The 19,212-nt window shown below is 46.7% G+C and overlaps 1 protein-coding gene and 1 pseudogene across 1 annotated transcript in view; both read right to left on the bottom strand.

The window, feature by feature from the left end:
* Window positions 1-1,064: 1,064 nt before the first annotated feature.
* Window positions 1,065-19,212, bottom strand: part of LOC139052764 (nose resistant to fluoxetine protein 6-like) — a 77,484-nt gene continuing 59,336 nt past the window's right edge. Inside the window, exons 11-12 of the mRNA XM_070529844.1 lie at window positions 2,410-2,483; window positions 1,065-1,266 (exon numbers count right to left, since the gene is read on the bottom strand). Coding sequence (XP_070385945.1) covers window positions 2,455-2,483 — 29 coding nt within the window. The 3' untranslated portion in view covers window positions 1,065-1,266; window positions 2,410-2,454. The remainder of the gene's footprint in view (window positions 1,267-2,409; window positions 2,484-19,212) is intronic.
* LOC139052777 (uncharacterized) lies at window positions 6,365-10,383 on the bottom strand (annotated as a pseudogene).

Below are 19,212 nucleotides of genomic sequence, written 5' to 3' on the forward strand. Positions count from 1 at the left end.
AGATTGTGGCAAGCACCAGACTTGTCTACAAGTATTGCTACACCTCCGGACGAGGCAATAGCGCCGCCATGGTCTCTCTGGAACATAGCACGTTGTCTGGGGAACTTTGTGTAGGCTGTGTATGTGCTTCCTGAACACACAGCACCTTCGGATTATATTTATGAATTAGTTATGGGATGTGTTCGAGACTATGGAAAACTGCTCTTACATTCGAGTGTAGAATTTGTGGTCCATTTTGATACGACGTTTGGGACGTTTGAGGTGATGACGTAATCACGTTTCGTCATCACGAGCCGATTCTGGAGACAGTGCAAAGAAGCGCGAAGAGCACAGTGTGCTCCTCCAAGAGGCATCATTATGGCGTCATCAAGTTACATCACTTGACGACTACGTCATCGCGTGACATCACGTCTGAGGTGATGACGTCATCAGACGATACCGTGACCTGACGATGCGGGTATTGCATAACGTAACGTTTGACGTGTGATGTCATCACGCAACCTTTGAGGTGATTACGTAATCACGTTTCATCATGGTGTCAAACATGACGTCATCACTTGTTCACATGAGTTTTGGCACCCTCCGATGTTAACGCTGGATTCTTGGCATCATGGGCCATATAACGATTTTGTATTTATAAAGAAAACCCCTCTCAGCAGTTGTGGATGTTTTTTCCACAGGTTCGCTGGACATCCACTTTCGCAGGGCAGCGATGGCGAGGTAATATTTTTTAATCAATTATGTTCCTAATTCATGCGGCTCCTCTGTTGTTTTTATATCTTCAGCGCGAAAGTCTGGCAGCTTCACCGGTCTTACATCAGTGACTCAAAAGTTGCATAGGTAATGTAAGAGGCGCTTCTTTATCCGCACGTAAGACTTTGGAAGGTGTACTAAGGCGCTTTGCACACTAACAATAAATAAATGTCGAAGCTCCAGCTAATTTTTATTGTTAGAAGGTAACATTATTTATTGCGTGAGCGCATTCAACAAACAACCGCAACGCCGCAGTAATCGCCACTGCGATCTGAAATTGCACGCTGGACCATATGTCAACTTCTTTCGGGGTGTTCCTGCTTTTATTGGAAAACATGCTCCCTCAAACGCGCCACCTTCTTCCACCGGATAACTATCCGCACAATGACTTCAGGCACGCGTCGCTGATGCGTGCCTCCTCGGCGCTGTTGCTCTGCTCGGCCCGCTCAGCAGTGTCCGTATCAGACCGGGCCTCGGGCACAGTGGCTACGTTGGTCCGCATGGCACCGCTCTCTGGAAAAAGAAGGCAGATCAAGGATGGGGCGAGAAGCTCGTGCGGCACATTACAAATAGTTTGGAAAAAAAAGAATAAACCTGTTGATGCGGAATATTTTCATTATCACCATCACCAATATTTATCCTCCCTTAAGCACCCTTTGTAGCGCAAGGAGGACACATGAGCATAAGTACGCACACTTCTCATTACGAATAAAAAGAAAAAAGATCAAACCTATAACTTTGTCAGAGGCCACAAACGGTAAAAAGTCTGGGCATACGATTCATTGCGAACGGAAGACGTGACCAATGCGTGAGTGAAGACGTTACTTCTCAAGATGGGCTCCCAGTAACTGCTTAAATTTTGGGGGATTGCCCTAAGTAACTATTGATTTTTCATCTCATTCCACTTCTCTATGTTAAAGGGCAAAAGTGATCTAATAAAAGCCATGGCAGCACCGTTTAGTCGGGATACATAAAAGCTGTTAAACAGTTAAGCGGTTGGTGGTTAATGCCGTGAGGAGGAAGAGCAGTTTTATACAAATGAGGTAAATTGTAGCAGAGTTTGTGGAAAAGGCACAGTTGCGAAATCATGGGGAATGTTAACAGAGAGGACAGTTAAAGGAAGAATATCTGTGCTTCAATGCCGATAACAAGTATGTCACCATGAAAGACGATCGCAGTGTAATGCGTTTACAGGTACCGGAAATTTGGCGTGCGTACAAAGGGTAAACTTCACATTAAAAATATGACCATGAAAGGAGAGCGAGCACAGTATAGAACGCAGTATAACATAGCAGATGGCACCATCTCAACTTCGTTTAGTCGCAGAAGGGCGTGAGTAAAGGGACTTTTCCGGGAAAGGTCCCTATTAAGTACTGGAAAGGAAATAAGCTGGTGATAATGGCTATGATGAGGATGTGCTCCACGGGAAATGTTACCTCGTCAATATTAGCAGCAATCGAGAAATCATAACATTTAAGAAGGGAGAAAACCCGTCGAGAGCAACAAAAATAATTTTAGGGATTTATTCGAGCTCTCAAGGATCTGTCAAGTAGCACATTATCAGCAGCACAAGTACCACAAGTCGCTGGGCAACTCAAAATGACAGTGTGGTGCCGGATACAAAGATTGTTCAATATTAAAATTAAGGCGACTCACCTGCCACAATAAAACCAAAGATGGCCAGGCCCACGAGGAACACTTTCAGATGCATGTTGTTCCTTTCGTCAATTCTGATAATGGGAAATGAAAGCAAAACTCAATTTCTCGCGGCTGCTTAAGCTCGAAAATCACGATTTTGCACTGCTACCATTTGGCTAGCATTTCTTGTTCTCGCCGTAGCAATAATTAAGGAGTCTTTAACGGGGACTTTCATTTAACGCCAAATTTCCAGTGAAAGAAAAATCTGCAATATTGACTGCAAAAAAAAAAATGAGTTGTGCTATTTTACAAAAATGCTGAAACATCGTTGCAGTGTATGTTGTGCTTGATGTGCTCTATCAAGCGGTAACTTTCAACCTGTAAAGCCTGCTTTTTACCCTAGTTCGTCATGATGTCTCACTTCTTCACCGTTGTTCATTTTTTGCCTTCGCTGTAGTATTGGTCTTTTTCAATTACCTTGTAAGCCGATGCTCCTGACGAATCGAAAACTTCCGCTGACACTAAACGCACACCTCCTAACGAGTCGTTCCCGCTTGCCATTCCCAAATAAGCACCAAGGTCGTTTTGTCCATGCCCTATCGACCACGCGTCAACTTTTCTGCCAAATAAAAATGCCAAAGAAACTGCGGTGAACAAGTTAAACTAATATTTTCCCACAGAGTAAGCTAAGTATTATCATTTCATGGATCACTGCCCTCAACGCTCTAAGATGCCAAATGTCGATGAGCTGACAAAACCGCACTTGCAGTAAGTGATATACAAGAATGTGTAAGGACGCTTCCGCTACCGCTTTCTTTACCGATGAAAACTGGCGAGTGCCGTCCTAGAATTGTAAAATCAAGCGGAAGCATGGTGTGGCGCCGCAACCCTTGACAGAATGTCTTCAATATGATATCCCCGCTGTTTGCAAATTTTTACCTTGGCTCAATTGTGCAGTGAGCGCGAGGTTGGCCATCTTGTGCAAAGCAACCTAACAACTTGGAAAAACCTACTTGTAGGATTTCGAGGAAACTGCAATCGACGCTTTACATGTATTTCTTTTTTAGACCTGATGTTCAAGACGCATGAATCATGTAAGCATCGATATTAAAGAGCTTGGTTTATTTTATAGAATACTTTTCGTCAGCATTCAATGCATGTACTTCTGTTAATTAAACCCTATTGTGGTTTTTGGCCTCGCCAAGCAGCGACAACAAATAAAGCAGGACTCACAGCGAAATAATATCAACCCGCAAGGATGTGTTGACGAGTTAGTATAAAATTTTTCCTCCATAAATATTTCATTTTGATGCGCTTAATTTATTATTCTTAGGATATGGGTATTATGTCTGCCCACTCAAAAGCATTCTTTACCTATTGCCACAAGAACACCACTGTTTACTCAATTAGTTTAGTGAAGCAGTTTCGTTTTAAGAAGCATTTTCTCAGGTGGCAAATTGGGTTCCCGGTGTGGTAGATTACGGGCGAAATAAGAAAGCAGAACCAACGTCCGCAATAATAATTTCGTTATTTCCTCATTATATTTCACGCTAGAAAGAAAGTTCAAATAAAATACCCCATCCAGACAATTTCTCCACTTGTAAAATTACTTTAGCAATTAAGTTTGATAGCTAAAATACGGCAAACAGCTCGACAATGGTGACTGAAACTGTAGAAGTTGATGGCACAAGCCTTTAGCATTATACCCGCGATTGTGTTGTTTTACATATTACGTCTTGACAACAAAAGAGTCTAATAATACATTGTTATTTACAATTATTCTGAGAAATGATGCAGGTCTCACTTTCGGAATAGCAGACCCTCAGTTTTTCGCAGTGGATCCTCTACTCAGAAATGAGCAGTGTGTCGTTCATCGCACTCGCATTTTATACTTCAGCAAACCACTACACGTGCAGGCGATAATTTGAGCGACCTCTTTCCGGAGGATACGATTTGTCAGCTTTCTTTATTTGTTTTGTTAAATGCGCGCCATGTCGAGAAGCGGGATCTAGGGTCCATCATGCGTGCCTTCAAGCACGCTGACATACGAAGCGTCGGTCCTAATTAGGTACCACATATGTATTGTGCTGTATATTGCAAAACATGTGAGCTGGGCTTTACCATTAATTTCTGGTGCTGTCAATGTCCACCCGCCAGTACGCTTACAAGGCGACACTATATAAATATCGATTGACCTTTTAATTTAGTTCATAAAAGTTGAGCCCCATACCACGGTATAGGATCTTCCCTTGTGTTCAAAATAAAGAACTCCAAAGAAACTTTATGTTTTCCTCAAGTCCTCTTAGTGTGTTACAAAAGCTCATTAGTAGGCTTTCCCCACTTGACGACAGAACCTGATGACCATAGATCGCCGCACAAATTGTTACTAATTTGTGGTATCATAGACGCGAGCTGCAAGCTCTGCAAGCACGAACACACAGACATGGCACACATCCCATGGAAATGCACAGAGATCAGAGCAATATAATATATGTACAAGTCAACATTGAACCAGACCTTCTCGTGGAGCAATGGCAAAACCCTCTGAATAGCTCGGAGCTACATGACCAACTATGCTCAATCCAGCGGGCCCGGGCAGCGGTAGAAATGCTATGCCTCACCGCACATAATGCTGGGGGGGGGGGCTGAGCCCGGGCTGGTAACCTCGCAGGTGCTTTTCTCAGTGAAGTTTTTTTCAGTCCGCAGAAAAACCTAATTCGCTTTATCAAAGTTGGTGGTATAAAGTCACAGTTCATATGTACTGACATCACAAGTGCCTCGTGAAATGTGTCAGCGTAGTTCAATAATTCAAGCTAAACATTTCTCGTAAGTCATGCAGTGACGTCAATGGGTGGTAAAAAACAGTCACGAATTTTGCCATTCTCCACCCGTGGTAATTTGGCGTTGACGTAGTACGGTACGTTCCCACACAGCTACACCTATGCTTTAGTTAGTAATGGTTGTCAGCTAAATCGATTTGTCGACACTGATTTTAGAAGGCAAAGAATGTCACAATTATTGGACGTTGCTGCGATGAAGTTATTCAGCTTTTTTAAACAAATGTGAGTATGGAACTGTTGGGGTGAATTTTAACTGAAGTAAACGACATCGTGCGAAAAATATCAGAAAAAGAATGTGGGTACGAAATAAAAGTCTATAGTACTGATCCATCTAGTTTATCTGCATTACCACGCAAATCCACGCGTAGAAGCTTGCTCACGAATCGCCGAAAAAATAAACATAGCACTTTGTCAAGGCTATGGATATTACATAGAAGGCACAAATGCTACTTTTAGTGCATCGACGTCAATGGAAGAAAGCTGCAGTCATCGCGTGGCATAGCCTATTCCGTGACAGCTAGTCACTAATTGCTGTCGTCCGCGCCTGGTCCGCCATCTGCACTGACTCAAAGCGCCCAGCTATGTCACGTATTCAAATTCTTGCAGTCCAAAGCTGTGGATATAGCCCATAACTTTACATGTATGGCTACCGGTAGTTTTTTCTTTCGGATACGATATCTTTCTGCGACAGCTTCATCGAAGTTGGCATCAATTTGTTCGAATCCCTGTGCTTGACCAGGGGCTCTATTCTCGTCATTCCGTAATTTTCTTCGAGGCATGATGTGGGCGCCACGCTTACAAAATGGCGCTGATGGCCCCGTTTCACTTTCGTAGCATATTACAAATTTGACGTTTTGCCTAAGAAACTGAACTGGAGGAACTGAACCGAACGTTCTCGATAAAGCAAATCAGTTTCTCTCCTTAGTGAGAGAGTGAGTGAGTGACGAAACTTTGTTGTCAACGCCTGCAGAACGGTTAGCCTTCCCCTGTTAGGGAGGCGTTACCGTGACGCGGCCATGACGTCTTCGCGGCGTGTGGCGCCTCTACTTCGGCCGCGGCCGCACTATTCCCTTTGGTCGACCACGCCTGCCCCTCTTTTGGGGTGGCAGCCTCCCTCCGGTTTCGCTCGGTCGTTGCCTTTCGAGGGCCGCCGAGATCTGCTCGACGGCCTGGGTTTGGACATCTTGGTCATAGCATCTCGTTACGGCCTCGAGCCGCGGCGGGATCGTTGTTATTGCTGCAGCTTCATGCGGATTCTTAGCACAGTCCCAAAGGATGTGAGCTGCAGTGGCTCTTTCATTTCGGCACACACAACACAGATCACTTTCATAAACACTTGGACCCATGTGCCTCATCAGCACCGGGGTGAATAACGACCCCGTTCGAAGTTGTCGGTATAAAACCGCCTCCTTACGGGTCAAGCCCGGATGAGGTGGCGGCATAGTCCTTCGCTCTAGTCGGTACCATTTCACAATTTCATTGTAGGAGGTCATTTTGTCCTTGGTTTCCCACCACCACGACGGGTCGGCTGTAGTAGCAGCGGTACGGTTGGTTAGTCCTCGCGCCGCCGCGTTCGCCGTCTCGTTGTGGTTAGCGTTGCCGCGATCCGACACATCACTGCCCATGTGGGCCGGAAACCACTTTATCACCACACACCGACTTTCACTCGCGAGATCGGCCACACGCTACACACGCGCGGCTTCACCACACACCCTTGCTCTGGCGTAATTTTTCACTGCCGTCCTAGAATCACAGAGCACAGTCGTGCACTCGGGGTCAGCGATGGCCAAAGCAATGGCCACCTCCTCGGCTTGATGCGCCCCTCCAGTCAGCACACTCGCCGCTGTTCTCGTTGCACCGGTCGATGCCCCGACGACTGCAGCGGCGAATGCCTTTCTGTCATGTGGATACTCTGCCGCGTCCACAAACACGGCACCCCTGTCTTTGGCATGGAGATCGATGAGTGCCTTGGCCGTCGCCGCCCACCGCTCTTTGTGGAACTCAGGGTTCATATTTCTTGGCACCGGACATACCCGTAGCCGTCAACTAATTGCGTCCGGTACAGGCACCTCTGTATTTTCGGGTCCCATTTCCTTTGGTTCCAGGCCTAGGTCACGCAGCACTTGTCTGCCCGTTCTTGTTTCTGATAGACGCGCGAGCTGAGCGGTCCTCTGCGCCTCGGCGATTTCCTCCAGGGTGTTATACACTCCCAAGGCCAGGAACTTGTCGGTGCTGGTGCAGTCGAGAAGTCCGAGTGCAGCCTTGTACGCTTTGCGTATGAGCGCATTGATCTTATTGCGTTCGCACTGCCTCCAGTTGTGGAAAGCAGCAACGTATGTAATGTGGCTTATAGCGAAGGATTCCACTAGCCGGGTGAGGCTTTCTTCCTTCATGCCTGCTGTTCTGTGCGACACCCTCTTAATGAGGTGGATGGCCGTGGTGACTTTGGCAGCCAGACGGTTGACCGTCTCGCCGTTGACTCGATTGCGCTCAATCAGCATCCCCAGCACTCGGATCTTCTCGACAGCCGGGATCATGTGACCACCGCTCGTCTTGATCTTTATTTTGTCTTGCTCTCTCGCAGGTTCGTTGCCTTTCGTCTTCCTAGCTGTCCTTTTCGGAGGAATCACCAACAGCTCAGATTTGCTTGGGGAGCAGACGAGCCCAGACCCGTCCAGCTGCTCCTCGATAGCGTCAACCGCCTCTTGCAATGTATTCTCGATGTGTCCGTCACTTCCTCCTGGGACCCAGAGCATTATGTCGTCGGCATAGATGGTGTGTCGGACCCGCGCGACTCGTGAGAGGCGCTCGGCCACCCCTATCATTACAAGGTTGAAAAGCAATGGCGAGATGACTGAGCCCTTGGGGGTCCCGACACTGCCGAGCTTCTTGTTTTAGAGCCGCAGGTCACCGGCGATGATTTCAGTAGTCCGCTCCGTCAAAAAATCCTTGATGTACGCATAAGTTCTCTTGCCCATGTTTAGCCGTGACACCTGGGCCAGAATCGCAGAGTGTCTCACTTTGTCAAAAGCGCTCTGCAGGTCCAAACCCAAGATGGCTCGCTTGTCTTTCGTGTTGGTAGTGTCATCGAGGATTTCAGTTTTCAGTTGTATCATGGCGTCCTGAGTTCCGAGCTTGTTTCGGAACCCGATGACGGTGTTTGGGTAGAGCCCCGAATCTCCCAGGTACCTCTGCCACCTGTTCATGAGTACATGCTCCAACGCTTTGCCCACACAGGACGTAAGCGAGATCGGCCGGATGTTCTCAATGTTGGGTGGCTTGTCCGGCTTGGGAATTGAGATGGTCTTGGCTGCTTTCCACTGCCGAGGTAATGATCCGGCTTGCCAGCAAGCGTTGAAGTATGCCGTGAGGTTCTCGATCGCCGCTTCGTTAAGATTTTTCAGCGCTCTGTTCGTAACGCGGTCGGGACCAGCGGCGGAGTTGCTGTTGAGATCGTACAGCGCAACCCTTACTTCCCATACTTCAATGTCTCGATCTAGCCACTCGTTTGCTTCGCCTAGGAAGTCCGGGTGCGTCTCTGTGGTAGTGACCGGGAGGTACTTGTCGTCGAGGCGTTTTTTCACTTCATCTTCCCCGGGCTCGGTCAGCGCCCTGTGGATGATCTTGGCCAAGTTGTGGTGCTGGTGAGACTTGGTAGTGGTCGCATCCAAAAGATGCCTCAGCATACTCCACGTCTTGGCGCAGTGCATCTGGCCGTCCGCTGCGTTACAAACCTCATTCCATTGCTGTGTGCATAGCTCTCGGCTGTGGGACTCGATCTCGCGGTTGAGTTCGGCGACCTTCTTGCGTAGCTTTCTGTTTGTCCTCTGCGTCTTCCACCTTGACAGGATGGACTGCTTGGCTGCGATGAGGAGGGCGAGGTGGCTGTCGACGCTGTGGACACGCTCGTCCGTCTCGACTTCCTTGGTGGCCTTTTATTTATTTATTTATTTATTTATTTATTTATTTATTTAGTACCTGCATCGCCTTAGAAGGCATTACAGCAGGGGGGTATATACATATCTACATCAGTTGACACTCATTTCAACACACAAAGCGCGGTAAAACGTTTCATTACATTGTATACCAACAATATTTGACGGGAGAGCATTCCACTCCCTCGTGGCCCTGTAAAAAAATTCATAACGCAAGGTGTCACCCTTAAAAGGAAATTCATGGAGTTTCAAGGCATGGTCTCTTCTACGGGAAATGTACGATGGTAATTTAATATATTTGTTCCTGTCGATGCCTATTTTAGAATAGTAAATACTGTGAAAAAATTTGAGTCTGAGGCACTTTCTTCTATCCTTTAGATCTTGCCAATTAAGTCTGCGCTTGCCTTCGGTAATACTGAAGTCTTTGTCGTAATTACCAAGAACGAATCGAACCGCCCTGTTTTGTTTACAACCTTGTTTACAACCTTGTTTACAATCTCGGTGGACCACTTCTCAATGTCCGTAATTTCGGTTTGCTCCTCGGGTAACAATCCTCGAAACGCGTCCCAGTCAGTAAATCTATGTTTCCGAAGGCTTCTGCCAACTTCGTCGATACCACCGAGCGGGACAGCGACCTCCACAATGTAATGGTCACTTCCCGATTCGTGGCCCGTGTTGCGCCATTCGAAGTCCGCCATACCACCGCCATCACCCCTGACGAAAGTGAGATCGGGCGTTGTGTCTCGGGTGATCGAGTTGCCGATTCTTGTAGGGTATGCTGGGTCGGTAATTAGATTTAGTCCCAAGTCGGTAGCATCTTGCATTAGGTCCCTGCCCTTTGCCAATGTTTTGGGGTAACCCCAGGCTTGATTCGGCCCGTTGAAGTCCCCGCAGATTACCAGCCTGTTGTCGGGCCCCGCGACGTTGCACGCTTTGCGTAACAGTGCTTTGAATTTCTGCTTTCCGTGTGATGGGCTACTGTACACGTTTACCAGAAAAGTGCTTTCCTTCTGCTTTTTCCCGGTAACCACCTCTACCATGGTGTGCTCGATTGGGCTTTTGCTCAATAACTCATGATCGACGTACGTGATGCCTTTTCTCACCAAGGTGCAAACTCCCCTGCCGTTACTGCCGGCCGCGGTCCGGAAGCTTGGTGGGCTGGCGTGGGACCGGTAACCTGAGAGCTTTATTTCCTCAATGAGGGTCTCTTGCAACATGATAATATCTGGCTTTCTTGATACTTGTTCTAAGTGTTGCTGAAGTACAGCCTTTTTCCCAGCAAAACCATTGCACTTCCAATGCCAGACCAGGAGGCCTTTCACTGCTGTTGTGGTTGCGGTGGTTGATGTCCTATAGTAAAAATAAAAACAATTAGGGCAAGGCGTATTATCATTCAGTCGAAAACGCTTCTTGTTTCCGTCTTCTTCTGCCTATAAAGCATCGCCTCTTTTATTGACGCGGATGCGTGTCTCCGAGAGACGCAATCACTCGACGTAAGTTTGCGCCAACGCATTTGTTTTCTACATTCAGACAGCATACGGGACCGACCAGTGGTGATGAGCGCAAGCTCTAGGCCACGTTATCACTATCTCGTGAAACGGAAGTAACTCAGCCCCACTAACGTACTTGCGTAGGAGCGGCAAAAATATCACCGATAGCATTGCGCGCGCCACAGGTACCCGATTGCGTGACGCAAGCGCCAGCACTGTAACCTCGTTCACTTCGCTGCTTACGCGAGCCACTTGAGGAAGTTCTTAAAATTATTATTATTTATTATTGAAATTCTTTATTCTTATTCTTATGAAAATTCTGTAGTTAAGTTTTAAGTAATTACAATATGGCCCATATTGCAATTTACATATTCCAAGGGCGATTCACTTGGAACGAATTTTCAACATTCAACCAGTTTCAAGATATAAATTCCCGAACTTTGCGGAGAAATGCATTGGCGTTCCAGTTAATTTGTTACCAAAATATCGTTTTATTCACCGAAGCACACAAGTAACTGGAACGCCAATGCATTTCTCCGCAAAGTTCGGGAATTTATATTTCAGAACTGGGGTGCTATGCAGGATGCGCCGAGTTTCTCGTTCACCCGAGTTTTGCCCGAGTTTGCTCGACGGCAGTCAGTGAACGGAGATAGCGCGGAACGGGCCGAAGGTGCAGGCAAAAAAATATGTAGACAAAAAATCGCGTATGACAACATGAGCGCACCCTGCGCGGCACGCTGCTTCCACGTTTCAAGCGCAGAAGGCTGCACAACGAAACGCGCCAGCGCCGCGTATTGTTATCAACGGATTATCGCAACTTAGCGATACCGTGACTGCCCCGCTGTCTGTCAGCACACTTGCCGTGAGCCGTTTGCCACGCCTTTCCCGGGCACGTCAAGGGCGTGCCTCATCTTTCGGGCGCTATCTATCTATCCTCCATCGAATGCGAACGGGGTACATGCGGCGCATTCTTGCACCTACACTTTCACTCAAACGAATACGTTAAAATACGACAAATAAAACAACGCACATTTTTATTTCTTTAGGTATCTGTTTTTCGTTTTCAATGCTAGAAATTTGTGATGACAAACGGAGATCGAGCAAATTATTAAATTTTGCACTTCTTGCCGTGAGTGGCGACAGGGAGGCGAAAGCTTAGAAGCGGTACATTGAAGCGGGTCGCACGCACGAGGGCGTTCATACGGTGATAAGTCGCCTAGGGGCGCTGCAGTGCTATTCTCAATAAAGTCGGTCATGATCCATGGAGGGTCATGGCCACTCTTTCTCTATTAGGGGAATAGAAACGCAGCGCCGTGGTACGGCTGTTCATCGCAGGCGCTTCACTAGGCTATTAAGGCCCCCGCTTTACCGACTTAAAACGATACAACAGCTGTCGCTGTAAAATGGCGGTATGTTATTTTAGAGTGCGTAGTGACGCAGTTCAGTGAAAATGTACCAGTTTATCTTTGTGCGCGAAGCCTCTGCGATACATTGCGAAACGTGCGTGCTTCCCCAGCGACAGAATTCATCGCTTGTCATCGCTTGCCCAGTGAAGGCGCCTCTGAGCGCATGTACGCAGTATATGAGTGTGTTGTGCAGTCGGAGGTGCTTGCGGATTACCTCTGCTGGAGCCAGCAGCGATCGCAGATGGATATCGTAACGACACCGCAGCACTCGCATTTTGGCAGGTGAGGGCTCTTGTGTGCAGTTATGAAATCAGATTTCGAACGGAGAGAGGTGTTGGAACTGTTGAGTGCGTAGTGCTTGTGATGAAGAAATGCCATTGCACTGGGCCTAGAAGAGCGAGCGATTCTCGGACTCTGATCGTGTTTACGACGTTGTGGCTCCGTTTCATCACCGATGACAGAGCAGCCATCTGAAACGACTGCTGCAATAAGCACTCCTCAGCATCGTCGTCCCCCTCGACGCCTTGCAAGCACCTACAGTGATGTGCCGATAATTATTTACTGTGCGCTACGCGCCGCAATGCAGGCAATGAAACCGTGTTGTGCGGCCATCTCAGCCCGAGAAGATGCCAGCGACAGTCAACGCTTTGTTTTTGATAGTGGTGCTCAGTACATCACCGATGACAGTGCGTTGTGTGTTTTATGTCGGCGGTCAAGATTGTTGATGCCTCTCAGCTCGACACCGCGTCGCTGTTGCCGGAAGATAAGTTGGGCGTGGCCCAACTGTAGTGGGTGCGCGCGCAATAGTTACATGCCTCGCGCGGGGCGTGACCTCTGGTTTTGATTGACAGGCGAACTCGTGCTAAACTCGTACATCGCGAAACCCCCTCCGAGTTCAACTCGGGAACATGGCGGCGGCAGCAGCAGCCTGTTTCATTGCATCCAGCGGCAGCAAGCGTCAGTATGACCGTCCGGACCCGTTCACCTGCATGACCGACGGGGAGTTTCAGCGTCATTTTCGCCTGTCGAAGACATCAGTGTGCTGGCTTTGTGACGAGCTAGGCGAAGACTCTCGTCTGCGGAGACTGCGTGGCGGGCTTCATTCGCTCACCGTCGTAGAGCAAGTCATCTGTGCCCTCCGTTTCTATGGGACTGGGAGTTTTCAGGGAAGCGTCGGCGCCGAGCGTTACATCGAGCGCCATCAAACTACTGTTAGCAACTGTGTCAGAGATGTGTCTGACGCGCTTATCGATGCGGCAGTGCGTAAGCGGTGGCTAGCTTTCCAGAATACTGCGGCGGAGCGGGCATATATAAAAGAATGCTTCCCACTTCGTGGGAACATTACGAACGTAGTCGGGTGTGTCGACGGAACGTACGTAGGAATTAAGGCGCCTTCAATGTCAGCGTTACTGTGATTAACAGACTTTTTCGCTGGTTGATCACTTTTTGTCGATTGTTCTACTTATCTGTCAGGGTGCCTTCCAAATGGCTCACTTTCTTGGGAAAGGGGTTAAGTATAAATAGATAAATGGATATCACTAATTGTGTGAAGTAACCTATGAATTCTAATCTCATAAAGAACTTGGGGTTCTTCATTGGTGAAGTTACTAAGTATGCACAATGCTGAATTTAGGTCATGCGTAATCTATCGGCCGCACTATGAAACAGCGAGGCATTGCACAATTTGTTGCAGCGCGAGATGTGGATGTTGCGCCAAGCCGGTTGTGCCTATGCATTCGTGGCGAAATGAATATGCATTGACAATCTTAGTGTGTTGGCTTGCATGAAGAAAATACTTCAGATTGTTTGCTCTGTTCACTGTCGATGCATGTGCCAGAGGTTCAGTGCATCTTCTTTTTTTTGGGGGGGGGGGTGGGGGGCGGCGTTATTCTGGATGGATAAATTGTATATTTTCGTCTCATAATGGGGCTCTAATTCTTAAGCATTAGAACAATGCACATCCGATACTCTGCAGAACTCTCTGTACGTGAAGATGTCATGAACCACCAAGGCATTATTACATATCGGGAGCAATGTGGTGCAGATGCCAATGAAAAGTGGGTCTTTAACCTACCATGATAAAAATAAAACTTGCAGAGCAAATAGACCATTTGTGCAGCTTTAGAGCAATGATTACACAAAACGTGATATGCCCAAACGAGTAAACACTTGCCGCATTGCCAAAGTAGGCTGAGCGACATGCAGCATATATTGGCATTGAACACGTCTCGTAACTGTTATTTTTATTGTAAGCCCTCGCTGTCACACCTTTCCCTCCAGCACTCCCTTTACTGAAACGTGGCACTGTCTTTCCATTGGTGTCATGATGATAATGGTAACGGCAGCAGCAAGGCTGGTTAATGCTTGCCTCTTTGATTCCTGTGAGTTTAGTGGTGAAGAATATGGCACGTTCATACATACAGCTGTGCTGCAAAATTTAACATTTCTGATTTTTCGGAGAACTAATTTGTGTTCGGAAATTTCAAAGATGTGCACTATTGTGGCCTAATAACTAGAGCATTGGTGCGGTTGAAGACGGTGTATTGGTATACAAGCTTGAAGTTCAATTGCACAACAATTCGACGGGACACAAAGAGAAATACACACAGAAGAATGCTTTGCTGTGTGTGTTACACTTCTTTGTGTGCCGTTGAATTGTTGTGCGATCCAACTTAAAATAGAGCATTGGGCTTCTTTGGTGCAGGACCGAGGAAGTGTGAGCTATTCGACAACATGCCAGTGCCTTGCCACACACTTATGGAAGTCGGAAGGTTTGCAAACAAAGCTTTGCTTTCAAATCCACCTGCTCATGTAATACAAGCGCTGATTGAAAGAACCATCACAGAAAAGTAATGGTGAAATCAATGGCCTGTGAAAAGTGTAATTTGTATATAGACACTGTTGACATAATAGGTGCCATACCGGTGCCATAATAGGTGCCATACCGGCCTCAAAATTGTACTGGGAAGAGCAGTTTGTTTCCTATGTGAAGCGCAACCTCCCATTACATGCTGTGCAAATAACCAAGCTCAGTTTGTTTTGACGTGCTACACAACATTCAGTGTAATCTGTTTTTGATTATAAAGAAGTGCCAAACACCACCTCTTTTTCAAGGACGTCATGGGAATATTTGGCGAGACCTTTTTCAGCCCCTCATAATGGAAGTGTGGCCAGCCAGCTTTGCTTGGATGCCTTTATAGATTTCTGCTCCTGATCATTGTGTGCTATCAAATTGCAGAAGTCTGTGCAAGTGGTGTAAGGCATTACGTGTTTCTATAGTCGGATACAACTTTAGGAGGCTGCGGAATCTGCACTTTAAGGCAGGTGAACACAAGCCTGCACCAATGGGCACGCACTCGAGACTGATATCGTGCCGCCAGACAGACTAATATTGCTCGTTGGAGAGGGACTATTTCTTTAGACGTGTAGGCAATCGGCTGCTGCGCTTTGGTCATCTGGGTGGGGCCTCTCCTGTCTTCTGAAGTTTTATCCGACTGTAAAGGATGCTGCTTTTCATACAACACAAAAGGACAAAGTGTACAATTATTTGGCCTATGAAATGGATACATCAGAAGTGTGCTATGCAAGGGCTTAAGACGTGTGAAATATGGTACATGCAATTATAGGACAATGTTAAAGAATATGCGGTATCGGACATGCATGTAATGGCACATTTGAATCGGGGAGTGTTGCAGTCATATGCACAGTCCATAGGTGATAGCATTATTAAGCTCCTGCTGTTTCCTTTCTTCATTGTGAATTACACACACCGTTCATCTTGTGGCTAATGAACACGCACTGTATTCTTGCACATAGAAAGAACAAACAGCATGATGACGTGTATGCTGCATTAGTGTATTTTTTATTTAAATGGTCCATGAGTGGCACAGGTTGTCTTACGTTTTTGCCTATTTTGAAGGGACACCAAGTGCATGTTACAAGTCTCCTAATATGCACAGCACAATGTTTACTGCAATAATTTTATTCATGTTCTTGAATAATAAACAAAATATTAAACTGAAAGCTCCTTTATAAGGTGCCTTCTGTGGGCTCGACAGGAGAGCAGTGAGGGCACCGATACTACTGTTGCGGAGCAGCCCTCTGGTCCTTTGCCACACTCTCAAGAGCACGTGCCTGGCGCTCGCCTACTGCCACCAGGCGGTTGAGTGGCTCCAGCAGCAGAATGTTTTGCTGCAAAAAGTGTATTGGAATGAATCAGCCACGTACAAACCATTATTTACAAAGAAAAATGCTCGTTGCACTATTAGTACTAAGTGCCCTTAAATGTGGAAGCCTCTAGTGTAGTATGCATAGTAAAACAATGCGTTGGGACAACGTTGCTTTATTTTTCAAAACTGGGGTTTTCTTTTTCAGAGCCAATTATGTTGATTAGTGTGCCAGCAGCTGAGGTGGCCCTGCACCTTCACGAGTCTCTACTGTCAGCACCACAAACCTATTTTTGTTCGCTGCAAAACAAATGCCTCACCCTACAATCCCCTCTTATACGAGCTGATTGCATCCTATGCCTACAAACATCATATTCTTGTCCCATTACGCAATTTTCTACCATCCTTGGCTGTAGTTCTCTCTCCTTGACATTCATTCTGTAATGCTTATGTAATCACCTGATATGAATTGGCAACAAGTGATCGAATACGTGCATGGCCTGCCTGCCGATTCCTTTCTTTTTTAATCTCAACTAGCATATCAGTTGCCACGGTTTACTACGCCACTGTCTTCCTGCCTTAATGCTATCTGCAACAATTTTTGTTACTTCGCTTTCTACACAGTACTTGACATCTCAAGTTTCTTTGTTAACCTCCAGGTTTATGTCCCATATTGCATAACCGGTGGAATGCAATGATTCTAGACTTTTTTCAAGGATATCGGTAACGTGGCGATCACGATTCGGTAATGCCTTCCATGTGCTGTTCAACCCATGAAATTTTTGTATAAGTTTCCTGCTTTATATCAGTACTTGCTATTGATATTTCACTTGGATAAATATACTCTTCCATAAATTTTGCTAGCTTAATGTCACTCATGAATTTCTGTTGCCTCACCAAGTTAGTGAAGGTTACCTTCATCTATTCCATATTTTCGCGGGCCCACTTGCACGTAAAAGCACGGACACTCATTCGTTCTCACTGCCTTCTTTAAACTGCTGGGCATTCAGTTCGTTACTACGAAAGTGACTTAATCCGTGCACTCTTATTATGCTAAATATGAAACAGTAGAAATATACTTATCTGCAGTTTGTCGATGTCTCCTTCACTGTGTTGGTAGCGAGATCCATCGTCGGTACCACCTCCTTGTCGCATCGTAGCTATATAGGATGTCTGCCTTTTGCCCACACTATGTAATGTTCGTGACGCTCGCAGTCACGCAGAGTGGAGGAACTCAGAGCACTCGCAGAAGCAGCACCGGACAAGTTGTTTCTTCAGCACTTCGCCGTGAACAGTAGGTGCGCGTTGCGATCTGTAAAATCGCCGAAGCTATTGGCAGTCTTACCGGGTGCACGGGAAGATTGCCCACGGAGGAACAAAACTATCCAAGAAATAGTGGCCTTCGTCGAGCCTGATCACTACGTCGCGCACTGCAAGCTCGTTGTACGGGTTTGTTTACACTGGGCTTCTCTGATGCTTAGCCGCCATGCTTGCCCGGTGAATGGATGTGATGACGCCACTACAGCGCTCCCTCGTGGTATAATGCAAAGCGTACTAAATTACAAATTAGTCTAAGACGCATTCAGTGCACATCTCGTAAGCTTCAAAATGCTTCTAAACCACGTTAAAGTAACTAATAATATTGTACTAAATGCATTTGTTTTACAACTTGCTTCTGCATGTAATGCACTCGGTGGAACGACAAACAAGTGAAAGAAGGCACGACCATGCACCGACGGTATGATCACGTGAGCCCCAGTTTGTCGACCGCCCAGAAGGCAACGCCCAAGGAATGATAGCCAGCCAGAGTGAATCTAGATAAACCAATGAAACTGGAGGCTTGTCGAAAGATAAACTGTGTCTCGGTACCATTCGAGCTTTCATCTTGGGGTGTCGCCAGAGCTCGTGAAGATCCCGAGTTTCGCCAAACTCGGCTCATCCTGCATAGCACCCCTGGTGTCGTCCTGAGAATTCGTTCCAAATGGATCCGCCTAGCGATGTCCACTGCTAGAATTTGTAAATTGCAATATGGGTCATAAGATAACTAGCTAAAAGTTAATTTGTGAATTCTTGTTAATTAGTCGATTTTGCATTTCAATTTTTTATGCAGGTAGTGTCCGCCACTTCTAGTAGACGGGTTCATAAACTAGAATTGAGCTATCCTACAGGCAGCCGTCAAAAAATGTTGAGTGTTCGCAGAAGCACCTTGTACAGGGGCAAGTGCCGAAGCCCATTAATTTAATAATGGGATCGGCTCGATCGCCACAGGCCAATCTCGAGCAACGCTAGTAGGGGAGTCATTTCTTAATCCTAGTGCCCGAACACTCACTGAAATACAAATGGGCTCAATACGAATAGCGAACGAGCACTGTTGCAAAATTAGACAGTCAGACCCCCACTAGCTAGGCCGTATGTTAGGCATGCAAGCTTTCTAATACGTGAATAGATGTAACTTGTGTATTTGGTAACGTCATTTCTGTACGCAAGCTTACACTGTCTGTAGCTTTCACATGAAATTTCGCGTACCGCACTGGAGCTGTCTCTGATATAGCGCATCTAAATTTTTTCCAGGAAAATGCAACGTAGTAGACTATGTCTCTTTGGAAGTGTTTCGCGACAACTAGACTAGAAACGCTGATTGGCAGCATTATGACACCATTAACGACATATGCGCCCTTTGAACTTGATGTGACGGCATTCTCTGTTTTGTAGCTCGGTTGCAGTACTGAGCAGTACTCCTGCTCAGTGTTGGCATGATTCCCATCTGCAGCGGAGAAAGTGCGGCTCCTATAGGCAATGATTCTCTAAGGTGAGCCTCTCGTGACTAGAAAACGGATCTGATATCATGGCTCCTAGCGTTAATGTGGAGAATGGCCGGAGTGCTCTTGACGAAGTGGCACCGCACCAGCTCCAATATACGCTTTAAAGGGACCCGCAGCCATCCGGAGTGTGTCTTCAGATTTAGCGATGGAAAGATTGCGCCT

The sequence above is a fragment of the Dermacentor albipictus genome, unplaced genomic scaffold (genome assembly GCF_038994185.2).
Source record: "Dermacentor albipictus isolate Rhodes 1998 colony unplaced genomic scaffold, USDA_Dalb.pri_finalv2 scaffold_33, whole genome shotgun sequence".
NCBI lineage: Eukaryota > Metazoa > Arthropoda > Arachnida > Ixodida > Ixodidae > Dermacentor > Dermacentor albipictus.